Source organism: Phyllostomus hastatus, unplaced genomic scaffold, assembly GCF_019186645.2.
Source record: "Phyllostomus hastatus isolate PE091 unplaced genomic scaffold, TTU_PhHast_1.1 phas_contig_196, whole genome shotgun sequence".
In the NCBI taxonomy this organism is placed as follows: domain Eukaryota; kingdom Metazoa; phylum Chordata; class Mammalia; order Chiroptera; family Phyllostomidae; genus Phyllostomus; species Phyllostomus hastatus.
This window is the reverse complement of record NW_025333709.1, coordinates 33,382,927-33,400,671: the sequence shown is the minus strand read 5'-3', so window position 1 is coordinate 33,400,671 and position 17,745 is coordinate 33,382,927. Positions and strand designations below refer to the sequence as shown.

At 38.9% G+C, this 17,745-nt stretch overlaps 1 protein-coding gene across 4 annotated transcripts in view; it reads right to left on the bottom strand.

Annotated features, from left to right (window-relative positions):
* Window positions 1–17,745, bottom strand: part of CRACD (capping protein inhibiting regulator of actin dynamics) — a 238,323-nt gene that overhangs the window by 95,500 nt on the left and 125,078 nt on the right. The window contains exon 3 of one of the 4 annotated variants that reach the window (XM_045834311.1): window positions 12,902–12,985. The exons of the other annotated variants lie outside the window; for them this stretch is intronic. Within the exon in view, the coding sequence (XP_045690267.1) occupies window positions 12,902–12,968 (67 nt within the window). The 5' untranslated portion in view covers window positions 12,969–12,985. The remainder of the gene's footprint in view (window positions 1–12,901; window positions 12,986–17,745) is intronic. 4 annotated transcript variants of the gene reach the window in all.

The window sequence follows — 17,745 nt, the reverse complement described above, 5'->3', positions numbered from 1 at the left end:
ACAGAGACGCATACACAGAGGGAAGACAATGTGAAGACACAGGAAAAACATCATGTTCGAGCCAAGGATCACCTGAGGTTATCAGAAGCCAGGAAAGAGGAATGACACATATTCCCCCCCAACAGCACTCAGAAGGCATCAACCCTGCCAACACCTTGATTTTGAACTTCAGTCTCCAGAACAGTGGGACAATCAATTTCTGTGGTTTATGCCACCCACTCCATGGTACTTTCTCATGAAAGCCCTGGCAAACTAATACAACATCCGATGACCAGTGGGTCTCCAATACTCCCCAGGCGATGCTGGCAGGAATCAAGCTCATGTTAACAGAGAGACTGCCTCTGAAAGTTAACAGAAGTTATATTGCTTATTGCAGAAAACAAATCCAAGAGTTTTTCCACTTCAGAATAATTGACTAATGTCTATAAAGGCCAATAAACACCACCCTGCCACTTTTGGCAAACCAGGGTACAAAAAGTAGCTATATACACACACCTACACACATAGGAAGAATATCCCTATATTTGGCCTTGGATAGATCGGAAGTTCCCACAGTTGCTGGGACTATGATTCCAATAATTCCTGTCAGTTTTTACCAGATGAGACTGAGCAGCTGCGTCTTCAATACACATCATTGTCTTAAAAAGATGCTCAGAGTGAATTACAATTAAATTACAGAGCTGTCAAAAAGGGTTATAATTATAGCATTTATTCACCACATTTACAAGGCCAGACATACACAAAAAGAACTAAAAGCTGAAGAAAAAAACACACAGAAAACCCAGTCTATATTACTTACCTCAGCAGGAAATCTGGATGAGGGAAGAGGAGTTAGTTATCATGCAAAGAGCCCATTTATTGCAAAACAAAAAAACCCAAAAACCCCACAATGCTTTGTGTTTCCAGAGGGTCTTCCATTCCAGCAGTCAGAGGCACTTTAAGACATCATCTGGTAGCAACTCATTTCCCTTTTACAACTGTAAAAAGGAGGGCTAGCAAGGTGGCAGTGACTCACCCAGTTACAGACAAGCAAGGGGGAGGGTGCTGGGACCTGAACCAAGAGCAAGGGAGACTCCGTCAGTGGGCTGAACACGGAAAGCAAAACCAGGACAGCCAGACCCCCCCCTGGTTGTGCTCTCATCTAGAAGAGGATATTAATTTATCCCGAAATTATTTATCATGCAGCTCTTGGAGAGGCCTGAAAACTGTCTTTCACTTCTCCTGCCAAAACAACACAAGGGAAAAGAGAGGAAGAAAATCTTCAACTGACATTTATGCTAGTCAATTCTGCACCTAATCAATAATGCATTCAGAATTGCTGGGAGAATGGTACAATTCACTTAGTCACCTTCAACCTCAGCGCTGGAAAAATAAATTGAGGCTAGTAATGCTCATGCAGTCAGCAAACTCTTTGAATACAAAAAAAAACCCCACAACCAACCCAAAACCCAACACCAAACAAACACTAATTTGATCACCATGCACAGTTTAAATCCAGCAATGAACAAATATCTATTGTGCGTTCTCTTCGTGTAAGGTGTTGTGCTAGAGACTGTCAGGGACACAGAGAGGTGTCACATTTTGACTTGTATCTCAAGAGCTCGTAGTAAAAGAGACATACAAGAGAGATAAAGCAAAACAAGGCAATAGATATCCAGTATTTTAAACTATCAGTTCAGAGGGGAGAGGAGAGGGAATTTCAGGAGAAACAGGAAAGGGTTTACAGGAACAAGTATAAAGGACACATGGATAAACTATCAGTTCAGTCACATAAACAAGTTCAGAACAAGGAGAAAACCAATTCTTTCTGATCTGTTTTTCACCCTTTCTTCCCTGAATACAATCATATAATGGTGGTTTGCTTGGTGCCTTTGGATGTATCTGAGTGTTCAAAATGTTTGCTCCGATTGGCCAATTAAACTTTCCTTTCCACTGTGTGTGCTACATACCATTGAATCGGTTCCGACTCCTGACAACCCTCTGAAGGAGTGACGTCCACAATATCCCGTCCTCAGCAGCCCTGCCCAGTTCCTACGGCCTCTTTTATGGAGTCAGTCCGTCTCTTGGTCTGTGTCCCTCATGTCCCGCCGCCTTCCATTTGCCCAGCATTACTGTGTTTTCCAAAGAACCCTGCCCTCTCTTCATGTGCCCAAAGTAGGGCAGCTTCAGTTTTGTCATTTTTGCTTCTGGTGATGTTTCAGGCTTAAATTCAGCTTTCTGGCGGCCCATGTATCCATGCAGCTCTCCTCCAACACTCCACTTCAAATGAATCAATCTGTTTCCCATCAGCCTCCGTCACTGTCCAACTTGCACATCCGTATGTAGTAACTGAGAATACAAGGGTGTAGGTGACCTGAGCCTTCCTTGGTCTCTAGTGACACATCTTTGCTTGTAGCCATCTTTCCTAATGCCTCCATTACTGTGCTACTGAGTCTCAGCCTTCTCTCATTTTTTTTGGTTGCAGCCTCCATTTCAATTGATGACTGAACCAAGGTAAGCAAAATCTTTAACAATTTCAATGTTTTCATTGTTCAAGTTGTGTATTTCTTCTGTAGTCATGACTTTTGTTTTCTAGATGTTCAAATGCAGCCCAGCTTTGGCACTTTGTTCCTTCACTTTCATCAGAAGTCATTTCGAATCATTGCTACTTTCTGCCAGTGCGATGGTGTCATGTGTGTATCGTAAGGTACTGAAACTTTTCTTCCACCAATTTTCACTCCTTCTCCTCTGTGTCTCAGAGGACAGTTTTTCATATGATATATTCTACGTACAGATGAAACAAACAGAGATGACATGCACCCCTGTCTGATTCCTTCGCCTAGAGGAGACCAGTCTCTCTATCTTCTGTCCTGACAGTGGCTTCCTGCCCAGAGCACAGGTTACTCACCAGGACAATCCAAAGCCGAGGCAGTCAAGCCTAGTCCAGAGCGCCCACAGCACTCCCTGACCCAGTCAAAGGTTTTACCGTAGTCTATGAAACACAGACTATATGTCTTCTGAAATTCTTTGGTACTTCCATACTATAGAAATCCTCAATGTGTCCCTCAATTTAAACCCTTTTGGTGGCGGTGAAATGAATCACTGGGGAAAAACAAAAATGTCTCTAACAGAAAGGCTGATGATAAAATCTGTAACTTTATAGAAGTTCTTCTCTGAATTAAGATTAAATATAGCAAATACATGACGTTATTCTTTTACCCTGTGCCCAGGGCAGGTATCTCTTATTGATCATGTAATTAGTTCCCTGCTCAGTCTGAGTGCAGCCCCACTGTCCCTCTTAGTACCATGGCAGCCACTGGCAAAGGGCCACAACTGACCTGTGAAAATGGAAGCTATTTGCAATTAAAGTCATATTTTTGTGTCTAACTTCTTAATAAGGTAATCATGTCATACGTTTAGTGATCTGGGTTCAAAATGTAATGAGCAGAATATGACCTCAAAGAAAATTGTGACAAAGATAGCTGTGTCCCGGTATCCATTGTCCTTTTCTGCAATGATGTTAATTAAACTCTATGATTTTCATTGGGTGCCTGGCTGTCCACTGGAAAGTTTATGGCTAAGCTCTGGCTAGTGGGATACAGGCAATTTCCAGAATGTGTGTTGAAAGGAAAGGCATAGGTTGTTTTCCTTCCCCTTCCTCCATTCTGGACCACATGGGTGGACACACACGAGGGATGACCAAGCAGGAAGTACAAGGAACTTAGGTCCCATATGTCCTTATGGAGTAGAGCCACTCCTCCTGTACTGTCCCTAACTGTCAAGCCCTGAGCAGTTATAAGAGACTGAAATAAATTTCTGTCATATTTAAGTTATAGTTATTTTGGGCCCTGCTCTTCATGGCTAAGCTTACATCCTAACTAGTAAAATAAGCATGTATTAATTTACGCCAACCTGGAGATCCAATTCTCTTATCAGCAACAAAACAATATGGAAAGAAAAAGGCAGTTTCTAAGTATAAATCAAAGAAAATATTCTTCTAGTTTGCCTTAAATATTTTTAATGTAAGAATCTCATGTTCCTATAAATTCTAGATTTATCTAGAGGAAAGATGAGCAAGCACACATGCATACATATTATATATCTTAATTTATAAATCTGCATACATATAGTATCTCTAAGTTCATAGGCACAATGCTGAACCACAGGGTACTGAATTCTGTTTCAAAGCCCTAGACCCTGAGGTTTTGCCACCAAAAATGACAGGAAAATCTGAGACAAATCTGAGGATCTAAGCAAGTAAACAAAACAAGGTATTTGTTTTCTATAATGGGCATTGGACTTTTAATTTCTAACCCTCTCCCCAACACACACACATAACACACACAGCTCGCACATTCACATGCTTGCACACTCAAAAACATTTAAATGTGTTATAAAAGAGTTTAGAAAAGTTCATGGGGGCTTATTTGTCAGTTTTGTATAATTTTGGCTTCTTTAACGTACATCCCCATAGTCCCTGACCCTCCGCAATCTACTCCTTGGTGCTACTGCAGCCTGAACACCAGGCTCGATGGTCATGTAGCCACTCAGCATGCCCCTTCCGCTACTCCAATATCATTTCATGGTAGGAATGTATGTGCAGTTTAGAAGCCAATATAAACAGAATTCCATCTCCCGTAGCTGCTTCTGAGTGTGTGTGTACATTTATTTATTTTTGGTGGGTGTGAAAAGGGAAGGGAATCTGATGTCCCTTCAATTTTTAATGTCAAAACTCAGTTATAAAAGACTTTCAAGAGCCTGACCTTGCTTGCCCTTTTTTTCTTAGTTCAGTCCTCACCTCTCCCTGGCTTACTTTCAGGTAAAGCTAGCCAAGAATTACAGATGCTATAAAGATTATAATAATTCATTTTTCTCTTTTTACATTTCATTAATTTATTTCCTTTTTTTAATACATATATCATTTTAGGAATGAGATGTAAAACTCTACCCACTTAGAATAGAAAGCTGAAGAAACATTCTAATGGACCTGTCTGCCCGCCACTAAAGGAACCCATTTTGTGACCCAGGCAGATGGGTTGCCAGATTCCAGTAATAGACTGTTTTCCATCACAAGAAAAGGAGTTTTAAAAATAAGTGAGCAAAAACAACCAATAAAAAGGATGAAGAGTACAGCATCAAGTGCAACCAGAGAAGCCTAAGTACTCACAAACCCCACATCAAGGGATTTGGGTTGTCATGTGGGAACTATTAAGGAGAAAGGACAGTCTAGCCTGGTGATCTTGCCATTCTGTGGGCAAGGAAGCAGCCAGATTGTCCCCTAAGCAAGCCAACTGTAGAGGATTTATGCAGGCTGTTCCTCACATGAGGATGCCCAGGCAGGCATGCTAGAGGTGAATGAAATCCAGCCTGCCAGGATACTTTCACTGAGTGCCAGGCTAGGTGCCCTAGCATAGGACTGTGTCTACTCGAAGGAAGGGTAGTCTTTTTTTCACTATGCACAGGGTTTCAAGTCATGGGCCCATGGGACTGTATCTGCCCAGAGAGGACACTGTAGGATAACAGAGAATGTATCCCAGAATATGCCCCTTTAGCATAAGGATGATTTTGAGCGGAAGGCAATTGAGAAAAAGGAGATTCACGAAAAACTCTCTGCCCTCTTCTCATATGCCTAAAAGCAGGACATAATTTACAAAGGTGTCCCACCACACCACCAAAAGGACATAAGTTAACTATTGGTGACAACTTTAGACCCTCATCAGCCTGGAGATGGCACTGGGAGAATCTATATAATGAACATTACCAACTAGCTCTTATCTTCCATAAGCATCCCCTTATATTTGCCTTCCAACAGTTTGCTGCCCCTGGAAACTCAAAGTCTTTTTCCATTGTCTTCTTCTGTAAACAGTTACTGGTCCTTTGCTAAGATGCTTTAGAAGCCCACATCCTAACCACCTCTTAGAGTTACTCATATCTGGGTACTCCCATATGTAAGCACAGTACACGTGGTAATAAACTCCTGTTTGTTTTCACTTGTTAATATGTCTTTTGTTAGTCTCATTTAGAAGGCCCCAGAGAGAGAACTTAGGAGGGTAGTAGGAAAAAGCATTTTGTTACTCCCCTGCAACACCCGTCCTTCCTTCTCAAAGAGTAGGTTTAGAAAGCCAGTGGCCCTATTAAGAGGTAAATAGTAGATGACCTCAAAAAAGGAAAGGAGGAGGATTGGGATACTATCTGCATGCCCTCTCTCAGTAACAGGATGCCCCTGGTCAGGAGGTGAGGCTAAGGTGACTAGAGCCGAATTCTTGAGCATGCAAGGTGTATAGCCCCCAAGGGCCCCACACTAGTGTTAGTGCTTTGCTTGTGTTGTCTTACAATTCTTAATTTTTGAACAGGGGGGACTGCATTTCCATTTTGCACCAGATCCACAAATGACATAGCCATTCCTTAAGGTGAAGGTGGCATAGCAAAATGCTGAGGAGTTAGAAACTACTCAGTGCTGCACAGAATTCAATATGCAATTCTGGACTTGGGGGTGAAGGAAGAAAGGGACCTCAAGAAGGTACTGACCAGACCCACCTGTAATCTAAGAATGGATGATGATAGAGTACCCAGAGTCTATTATGGAAAAGGGGGGACTTTTAAATCGTAATGGCAGGGGTGAGGAGTTTAGGATGGTTAACTTTGTAATCCAGTCACTCATCCTATAACTCTGAGTATTTGGTGAGGATTTGAATCCCTCAGTGAATTACTTTCCACCAAATAATATAGGCATTCCGGGCTAGTGATGGTCCTTCCCACTGTCACCAGCCTCTGACAATTACTGGCAGGCTGCCTATCAGAGCAGGACAGCTGGAGAGAAGCAGCAAAGATAAATTTCTTCACTGGTTGGTTTGGTCACAGACACTTTTACTCCCTTCTTTAATTAGTAATGTGAAAATTTAGGATTTGGTTGTCATACTTGTTTGCCCTCGTAGTTCCTTCTTTTTACCATTCCACATAATTATCCTTCTCTTTGATTTCTTATTAACAATGTGCAATGTCACCAAAGCTAATTTTTGATAGGTAAAATTCAGGAAATTTCATTAAGATTGTATGTAATCCCCTCCCCAAATATTTCAGCAATTAAACAAATGACTAGAGTGAAGCATACTCTCACTGTGAGAATAAAATCTTTCTGAAATTTCAAAGAAACAGAGGAAATGAGTTTTAAAACTCAGCCTACTGTGATCTCTAGGTGATAGAATCAGAGGTAATTTTATTATCTTATTTATAGCCTTGTTTTTGCAAACTGTTTTATAATGATATTTTACCTTTATGATTAGAAAAAAATAAAAATTATTTCAAAAGATTTAACCTGAGTAAAAGCTTTTTCCATATACTTTAGACACATCCTTTTCCATATAAACTGTTGATATACTAATTAGGAATCATTTTTATATGTTCATTAAAGTTAGTTTCTAAAAGCTTGATATTTCAGCTCAAATTGCTGTATTTTTTCCTCTTTGAAAGCCTTAGGAACAGCACCTAATTTTTCAAATTTTGGGTTTTAAGAACACAGAAAGGAAAAAAGTAAAAGTCACTTACAATTCAATCCATTAAAAATCATATAAAATAAGAAGTGAGTTATGTCCCAATCCCAGTTTTCCTACAAAAAAACAGTTATCTACAAATGCACTCTTTTTTAAAAGAAAGGGGGATTATAATATTTCTACTTTTTTCACATACAAGTGCATCACACACGTCTTCACTGGGAAGCTCACATCTACATCTACGTGTCTTACCCTCCTTTATGACAGCCTGGGCCGTGACTTCTTTGGCCAGGTTTCCTGTTGCTGAGCCGCAGATTGTTTCCAACTTCTCATTATTGCAAACAAGGCTTCTGTGACTGTCTTTGCACATGTGTTCTTTATCTAATGCTATCCTATCACTTCTACAAAATTCTTAATAGTACAATTCTTCAAAGAAGACAGACATTTCAAATTTTAATAAGTACCATCAAATTAGCTTCTTAAAAGTTGATCAATTACATGCTTAGAGCATATAAATATCCCATTTTCCACTTAACATTAACGATTTTTTCAAACATTCTTAATGTGATTCTCAGGGGAAAAATGCTTTCCTTCACATCTCCAGAGCATCTTTCCACATGTTCTTGGCCATGTGTGACACTTCTATACATGTGTTCGAGTTCCACTGTCCATGTTTCTACTGGCTGGTGTTCTCTTGTTCACTCTTATTTACTCATTGCTCGGTCCCTCCCACTGATGCTAGTTCAAATCACTCCTTCAAAATGTCCAACGTTTGCTCTCAGTTTGAGGGAACAGCATCATCCAAGGACACACCAGCTTTATTAATTAACGTAAGCTTTCAATGTTTTCACACCTTGGCACGAAGGAATAAAAGACATCATCTATCCATTCCTAATGATCGGAAGTCTGAAGCTGTAGCAGTACTCTGGAATGCCCAAATACCAGCAGAGATGACTTAGTGGAAAGCATCACACCACAGCATATACAGCCATGAAGTTATTTTCTTCACTTGAATAATTTCATGTGTACACACAGCAATAGGAATCACAGCACACCTCATCACACTGTGAGCAGCGTTAAAGAGACAGAGCCGTAAATTCTCACGAGAAAATTTAAAAATAAGCGCAGAGAACACTCTCATCATTCTCTGTAAAGTTCTCTGCACATAAAGAAAACTAAAGTAAGATGTACAAAAAGTGATAAGCGTTTGTTTAGAATGGTGAATTTGGGAGATATTTCTCTAAATTCTCTAAATGGCATTTTAATTTTGTCATCTAAAAGTAAATTTTAATTCTGAAATTAGAGAACAGTGATGGTTATATAACTCCATGAATATACTAAAATACAGAATTGTACACTTTAAAACCGCAATTTTGTGATATGTGTATTATATCTCAATAAGGTTATTTTTATAAAAGTAAAAATTAAAAGTTAAAGTATTACACTGCAGGGACAGGAAGTAAATGGGAATTGTACTCAGTTTGGCTGTGAACCTACAACTACTCTAAAAAATAAAGTTTATTTTTTTAAACTACAGTTCACTCTTTGTTAATTTTTGATGAGTTTTATGTTGACGATTCTGGAAGGCAGCAGCACACCCAGGCGCTACAGTAAGGCAAGCCTGTCCACAACCCTGTGTTCTTAGCTTCGATATCTGATGAGCAGTTGAAAGTAGCTCCTTATAGTACAGTGAAAGGAGTGTCCAAAACCTTCTGGGTGATTTTTTTATTCTGGAACAATTCCAGACCCTGTGTAGGGGGATCTACACTCCCACTGTGATTATTAGAATGAACAGTGTTAACACTGGAAGAGAAATATCCATTTCTTTTCTTTCTGTTCTGGCTCAGCTCTGGGGGCCCAGCTGATAATTAATGAAAATTTCATTGTGTAGAACTATTTCACAGAAAAAAATGTTCTAGGTTAATTAAAAACCCACAGAAGAGAAATGAGGTCCATTTCTCACCAGTGTGATGTGATGGATGAGAGCACTCGGGGCTGGCTGTTCTTTCAGAACTTTCCATTTAAGTGCTTGGCCAGAAAGACAGGGCTTGCAGCAAATATTGCCTCTAGAATGCTAACAAGAAGCCAGAGGAACATCAAGATGTTAAGTAACACACTTTCATTATAATGAATTTGGTAAAAATAGACTTCTGAATATTTTACAGTTTCTACTCTTTGAAAGGAAAGAAAAATACAATCCACCTTTATTCCTAAGTGATGAATGGGAAGAGAAGGATATTCCTGTGTCAGAGGGGTCTGGTCTATGGGAAGAGCTACTACCCCCAACTCGGGATCATACAAGTAGGAAGTTCAGCTTTCAGTGATGCGAAATCTGTTCCTGGAAGCTCAGGGAAGACAACACTTCTTTTTGGAAGGAAACTTAAGGAGTTTTTAGGCCTGAGGCGTAAAACATACCTGTGTTAGACTGGAAAGGAAGGACATAAAGAAATGTCAAGGAATCTCCAACCAAGCCTGTTGCTCACACCTACACCAACGTGCTGCTAAAAGCATAAAAAAGACCTAAACAATATCTGTGACAAAATTTCAGCATTTCTTTGACTTTTAGTCTGCTACCTTGATGGTAGTTTTTTTGGCTATTTCTCCTCACTCAAGGGGCTGCTTTTTCAGGTCATCTTCCCTGAAAAGGACAGTGTAACTTAGGGGGAGCATCTATGACTAGAGACAAATATCTTTAGGATTTGTTGTGCATGCGATGCCTCAAGCTGTGGGGGCTGACCTCCCCAAAATGCCACTCTGCTCTGAAAAAGCTGAGAGGGAGCCCAGCGAAACACAAACGAAAACCCAGAAGCTGATAAAATATAAGGGGATCCGTCTGAATGAAAAGCATAGGAAACATATTACTGAACTCAAGCAATCAGGTTCAGGCTACTCAGATTATACTCAATTTGAATTATCAATCATCAAGACAAAAACTGGTACCCTAAAGTTAATACTTTGGTCTCATTCTAAGGTATATTATTTTTTCTATGCCATTTATTTTCCCCTTCAACTTTAAGGGCGCAAATCTATTCTGCCTTTTTTTTTCTTTAGAGTCAACATTGGGAAAGGACAAATGGTTTTTTCTATCCCGTGGATACTAAAGAACATGGCTCTAAGGAAAATAATACTTGTGAAGGAACATTAGAGCACAGTGCCTGGCACACTGTAGGTAATAAATGCTCGTAAGTAGAGAAACAGACCTCTGCTGATGAAGGTTTCATATACCCACTTCTTCACAGATACTAAGTAGTTCAGCCCTTCCTTCCTTCCTTCCTTCCTTCCTTCCTTCCTTCGTTCCTTCCTTCCTTTTCTTCCATCCTTCTTCCCTCCCTCCCTTCCTATTTCCAGTCTAAATACTACCTCCTACCCCATCCAAGAAACAAATAGGAATCTCTTGCTGTATTATAGGAGAGTAGGAATGAGATCATTATGAATCTGTTTCTTCCCAGATTAAATACTAGAGTCAACTTCTATCACCAAAGACCTATGATAACACAAATTCCCTCACGAGAAAGTGGTCAATGGGCTGCAAAATTTCTCGTGCCTCAAATAAATAACAACTTAAAATATATGGCAGGTGTACTATTATGTATATGGCAGTATGCATACTTTTTTTCCTAACCCAAAATGAAATCTGGTTGCCTTGGAGTTTAGATAAGAGAAACTTGAGGAATCAACTCCTTTATACCCCAAACAACAAATAACTGTAGAAGTGTATAGATGAATCACAGAGCAAAGTAAAATTGTGATTTCCAGTGAGGAACGATAAGAAATAATATAGTCAAGGGAATCATCTGAACAAGGCAAATAAAATACATTTCTTTAAAAAATTCAACCTACACAATAAGGAAACAAGGAGAACAAATAGATTTTGTAACCTCCCTAGAGACATAGTAAAATCCTCACAGTATGAGTCACACAGATTACTGGCCCAGGGCGTGTATTGGTGAGCTGTGGGTGAGGAGGGGGAAGGGAAGCTTACTGCAACCATAGTGCAGAATGCCTTCCAAAGCTCTCACGTACCCTAACTTTGATATGTACTTTCCAAAAGAGAAAAGTGTGTAACATCTAAATAAGTTAATTTTAAGCTATTATTTTATTTTTTCCTTCTATAGAATTTATTGGGGTGACACTGGTTATCAAAATTATACAGGTGCAGGTGTGCAATTCCGCAACACATCATGTGTGTTCACCACCCTAACCTACTATTTTTTTAAGGGAGAAAAACTGCTCTGCCTAAAATAAAACAAAAGCATTGACCCTAGGAAATTGAACCAGTATACACGAATCTCTTCACCTCTGCCAAGAAAGTGGGGTAAATCCAATCACTGATAGTTTCCATGTAACTCATTTGGAGGAATTTTGAAAAAAAAAATTGAAATGGGAATTTAAAATCAAAATGTTCTGATCAGTAATGATAAGAATATGTATTTTAGGGCTTATTCAATGTACTGTGTTATGACAATTCTCATTTATATGATATTGTTAAAGGATGAGGCTAACGAACTGTTATCCCTACCAGTATCAAAATTTTAAAAAACAAAAAAGCATTTTATTTATTCTTGTATTATTATTTATTTATTTAAACCATATTTTTATTGTTTACACTAGTACAGATATTCCCATTTCCCCCACCTTTACCTGCCTCCCCTTTCTATACTAGATTACACAGTGAGTAGAATCTAAACTGTTCTTGATGTTTCAGGGCTATTATTATGAAGCTTAGATGAGATAAAATGGTATCTTGAGGGGAAACTGAAGTAGACAGGATAGTCTGTTCCAATGAATGGCCCTTCTGCCTCAAAGCCTGTTTGTGTCTATTTTAAAATAAGTATTCTGAGAGGGGCATGGGAAGATCTGGGTGCTGGCCCATTACAGAGGCCACCCAGTCTCAGACGTGTGCACACTTATCACTGGTCCAGTATGACCACCCCCTGCCTTCACACGCATCACCGCCATCAGCCTTTCCCCACATCACTGACCCTTCCATAAAACAAAACAAAACAAAACAAAAATAATAAATAAATAAAATAAGCATTCTGCCTCCTTTTTTCATGTCTTTAACTGTTACTACTTATTAGGTTGGTGAGTCTAATTCTCATAATTCCTTCTTTCTAGTTTAGCATAAGCTTATTGTGCCTGTGACATAGGAAAATAGATAATCAAACTGATGGAATTATTTGTATACAGAGAATCTCCAAGTGCAGAGCGAAAGCCTAATATGCTTCCCCGCTGGGTTAGGATGAATGGTATCTGTCCTAGCTGCCTCTGCTTTGCTTTGCTTACTTCTGGATGTCTTTGCTGCCCCCAGACAGTGGAAGTTAATGCACAAGTTATTTATGGTTAAATCCAGGTATTTCTGTACACTAAAAACAAACAGGGAAAAGACGGCTTCTGTCTCTTTAATGTGCAACTCAGAGTTTGTACCATACCTGCAACATCAGCACCCAGAGCCTCATTATGGACATTCTGTGTAAGTTTAATTTCCTCCATGGCCATGGTTTTGTTAAATGTTACTGAAATAAAAAGCACAGCATGCAATCTATGAGCACAAAGCTTAGGAAAATGGCGGGGGGAGTGCCCCACACTTACACGATCAATCCTGCCCTACACGTTCCACTTCAGTAAAAGAAAGCACTTTATCCTTCAGCATGTTGATGCATATAATATGTCATAAAATGGAAGAGATGGAGGAAACAAAGTGATACCTGTAATAAAACACTGAAATTATTATTACATTTCACAGTCTATAAAAACTGCACATTAACTGAATTATAGTCTCCACCAAAATCGCTGACCCCGGCAGTGGAAAGAGGTTGACTGTATTCCTCAGGCCTGAAAAGGAAAGGCAGGATTAGCTCAGTGTTAACAGAGTCGAGGTTTATACCGGATGCAACTGCATAATTCCCAAACCGTGCACACGAAAAATGTATCTTGCCAAATTGACAACCCTTTCACATCTCATCGCTTCTGCTTCAAAACACTCTCAAATATCCAAAGATTTGTACTCTGTTACTGCAATCTAATTTTCATAATATTTAGGATAGCATAATAGGTTTACATCATCATAATGAGAATTCTTTTTTTTTTCCTGCATTATTTTTCAAGTAATTCTAAGTTCTGTTCAGCTATTTATTCTCACAGAGGTTTTTGTGTGTTTTTTGTTGTTTTTGTTGTTGTTTTGTTTTAGAGAAAGAATATCCTGCATTGACAAGCTAAGGCAAAAAGAACTTTTGAAACATTCAATTTATATAAGGTCCATTTTTATTCTCCTGTTTTGCCAGATATAACACATTTCCATTATAAGTTCTGTTTCTTTAGAAAAATTAAATTCCATGTGCTTTCTAGCATATGCCCAGAGGTTCCTCTGGGATCCATCTTCCTACTCGGTATAATCACCTAAGTTGTCTTAATACCATGATGTCACTATTTTTAACCTTTTTCTACCTTTTCAAGTTATATTTTTGAAGTATCCATTTCTCTGCATTTCTGTAAATTTTCACATTTTGATTTCTGTAACCTGTATAGTTTTTAATCAGCTATACAATATCTTGCCATGAAATGTTTGTGTATCTTTTCCCTACATATTTATCACCACGTGTTGAATACGTTCCCTTCCGTGCCTTGAAACACCCACATTCTGCCACAGTGGCCGCATTAAGGAAGCTGTGTGTCCTCCCTACTTCCGCATCACAGAATGAAATATTTCCTTGAACTCAGAATATCCTTCTCATGACCTCTTCCTTTCCAAGGTCTTATCCTTGGAATCATATCACTCACAAAAAATCTCAAAACAGAAAGATGAAAATGATTACTTTTCTTATGTTTTATTAGCATTATAATAAAAAGTCTCTTTCTTTAAAAATTCCTGTTTATTACTTCCATCCTCCTAATGTTATTAAATTTACTGCTATGACAATTCACACAGTCGCAACACAAATGTCCTCTCTCCACTTAGACTTGGCCAGATCTATCTGAGAGGCTCAAGCCACTGGAAGAGGCCAATCAACCCTCGGAGAATGATCTGTTTTCCCCATGTTTTCACTTCTCATTTTGAAACATAAGCTACAATATTATAAGCTTATAATATCATAAGAAGGAATGGATCCTTCTTTAATTTTGATTCCTTTTACATATCTCTTAGCTGATTCCTTAGCTTCATTACTCTGTGAGTGGTAACCTGAAATTCCATTATCGCTGAAGAACTGGAGCTTTTGAAGCTTCACTACTCTTTTATGAATTGGTTACCACCGTCATATTGCTGTGAATGTCACGATATTACTTCTGAAAGCGATTTCCCAGGCCTGACTTACAAACGTCCTTTATTAGACTGGTCTGAAATCAGTTACGTGTTTTTTATTATAGGATCTATTGCCACTGTATTCTGCAAAGTACTGCCTATAAATCTGTCTTTTATAATGTATCCATCTGATCATGGAATGTTAGCAAAGAGTTGGGAAAATACAATATATCAATAGAGTTCATTGTATACAGGAATGTGTTTCATTTTATGCCTCTCCACACTGACTTTTACAGTGCTTATATTGGTCTGTGTTTCCCTCTAATCCAAGCCATCAACTACTTACCGTGTGCCCAGAAAGTCCCCTGTAAGTCATCATCTGTCCTCAGCAAATTTATAATCTCAACAGATGCAGCAAAGAATATAAAAAATAGAAATTCTTCTTCCTGTTTTTCTAAATAAAACACAGTAACCTATAAGCATTCTTGATTTAGGATTGGCCAATCTGATTATTTGCAAGTGACTCCCTGAGATGATGTATACAGTAGTGGGCAGACAAGAAGTAGCAATTTGCAATTTAGTTGAAGAATGATTCTCATTACTTAAAAGGAACATCTGAATCTCAATATACATTTTTTCTTCTCTACTCTTAGTGCATATGTTGCTTTGGTGGAAAATTACATGATGTAGTGAGTGAAATGAATGATTTGGGAATGAAGAAAATACTGACACGTGTCCTTTGAATTCGATAGTGTACTTCATATCGCACTGTTTAATCATCTTTTCTTATTATACCCCTTCTCTTGTCAGTTTCTTTTAAATAATTTCTTTCAAATGAATCAGTGCTGTGGTGGGCAGGAAGGGACTAATTCTGCAATCATTTTACCTGGTGTTCAAGGAACATGATGGCAACATGCCAAACTATGTGCTATGTATGGTTGGGGACTCCAAGATTAATCAGATGTTGTCCCTGCTCTGGAGGAATTCGGTTTTCTGAGATAGTGTTGTCTGTGTCTCATGAAGGGAGGCTGATACTCTCAATCTTATACCACTCCTTGTTACTGTCCGATACCATAATTCTCTGTGGCATTTCAGAGATCTTTTATGCTTAAATCTTGTAAGCTAAAGTTCACTGTTTTTGAGACTGGCAAAAAGTTTTCTCACTCGACTTATTTGAAATCAAGTATCTTTCTTAGGTTATTTGGTTTCCTCTGCATAGGACAATGTTCACATTTTTAATTTTTCCTAAAGTCTTTTAAAACATGACACCTGTCAGACATTGAGGCATTTTTCTATCCCTTGGTCAGCTTTCTTCTCTTGTTCATTTCTCTATTCTTCCCCTTAGTCAACCTCTTTCCACAAGTCTTCGCATTATTAGCCTCCTCATACATTGTGCTTTGTTTCCATGTTAACACTTGTCTCGTGGCCTCCTCACAGACTCCGCCGCTGGAGAATGTTGTGGAAGTCCACGGGTCAGTGGGCATGACATGGTGGAAAGTGAGACTGCCAGCACAGCACGGCTTCTTGAACAATGAGTAAAAACTCATTACAAAATGATGAGTTTGCTCTTCTTCCAATGTATAGTAGGTTAACATTTATATAGACTTTAAAAAGTCTTGAAAAACTGACAGGAAAAAAAAAATCTTACCGGGCATTTCTACCACATGATTTGTCTGGAGTATTGTGAAAACAGGACTGTACGCCCGAGGCCGTGAGAGAAGCGAGGTGAAGCAGATTCGTGTGCAGGAAGGCCATTAGTGATCTTTACTGTTAGGACTGCTGAGGTTGCCATAAAAAAGTTTACAGTTATCCATGGTTGTGTATCAGATGTACATTTGTTTTGCCGCACAGATTAGAATTATTTGCCCTTAGAAATAATGTTAATAATGTTAATAATAATAAGTGGGGGTTGTGCTGTTCTACCCGGATCTCCACTGAGGAATGAGGGAAGGGCTTCCTTACCTGACTGCTACAGAATGCATGTCCTGGGGTAGGTAGAATACTGGTCCCCCCGAGTTGACCACTTTCTAATCCCTGGAAACTGTGACTACATTACTTGCCATGACAAAAGGACTTTGCAGATTCAATTACATTAAGAATGCTGAGATGGGAAGATTATCCTGGATTTTCAAGGTAGACCCAGTGGAATCACAACCATCCTTTTAAAAGGGTGGCACTCATGCCAAGAGTCACAGGAAGAGATGCAATGACAGAAGCAGAGGTCAGAGAAAGAGAGAGATTAGAAAATGCTACCTTGTTGGCTTTGAAGATGGAGGAAGGGGCCAAAAACCAAGGAAAACAGTGGCCTCCAGAAGCTGGAGAAGGCAAAGAAAGGGATTCTCACCTCAAGTGTATAGGAGGAAACCAGCCATGCTGACTCATTTTAGACTTCTAGCCTCCAGAACTATAAGATGATAAACGTGTGTTGTTTTGAGCCACTAACTCTATGGTAATTTGTTATAGCAGCAAACAAAAGACTAATACACACCCTGAAAATAATTGTCAAGGTTTCTGTGGTCAAACAATTCTGGGAAGCATTATTCACTATATCGCCTTCTCAATGCCTACAGTTTGAAGAGTCCTATAGTAAAGAATCCTGTTTCACTTGTTTAAATCAAACCATTGATATTTTAAGGACTATCTTTTAACATTCCTCAGAATTACTGTTCATGGAGCCTACTTTAGGAAACAACGGTTTAAGGCTTTATGTTATGGATGTCAGAAATGAATTACAAAAGAGTTGGCATTTGAATTCATCCTTTATGCACAACTAGGCCTTGATGAGAAGAGAGGGAGGGCAGTCTGAAACGACAGCAGCAGGACGAACAGCCTTATCTATTAAGGCACTACCTAACTCAAGAACTAAGTTTTTCCCAGGGCTCTAAATTGGGATTCCAGTTTTAGAAAATTATTAAGTCCCAGAAAAAACACCAATATTCATCACAAATAAAAACAAAATGATACACAGATGCTTTTTGAAATAACCTAAGTATATATAACCAAATACTTAATATTCAGTCCTTAAATAGTATTAAT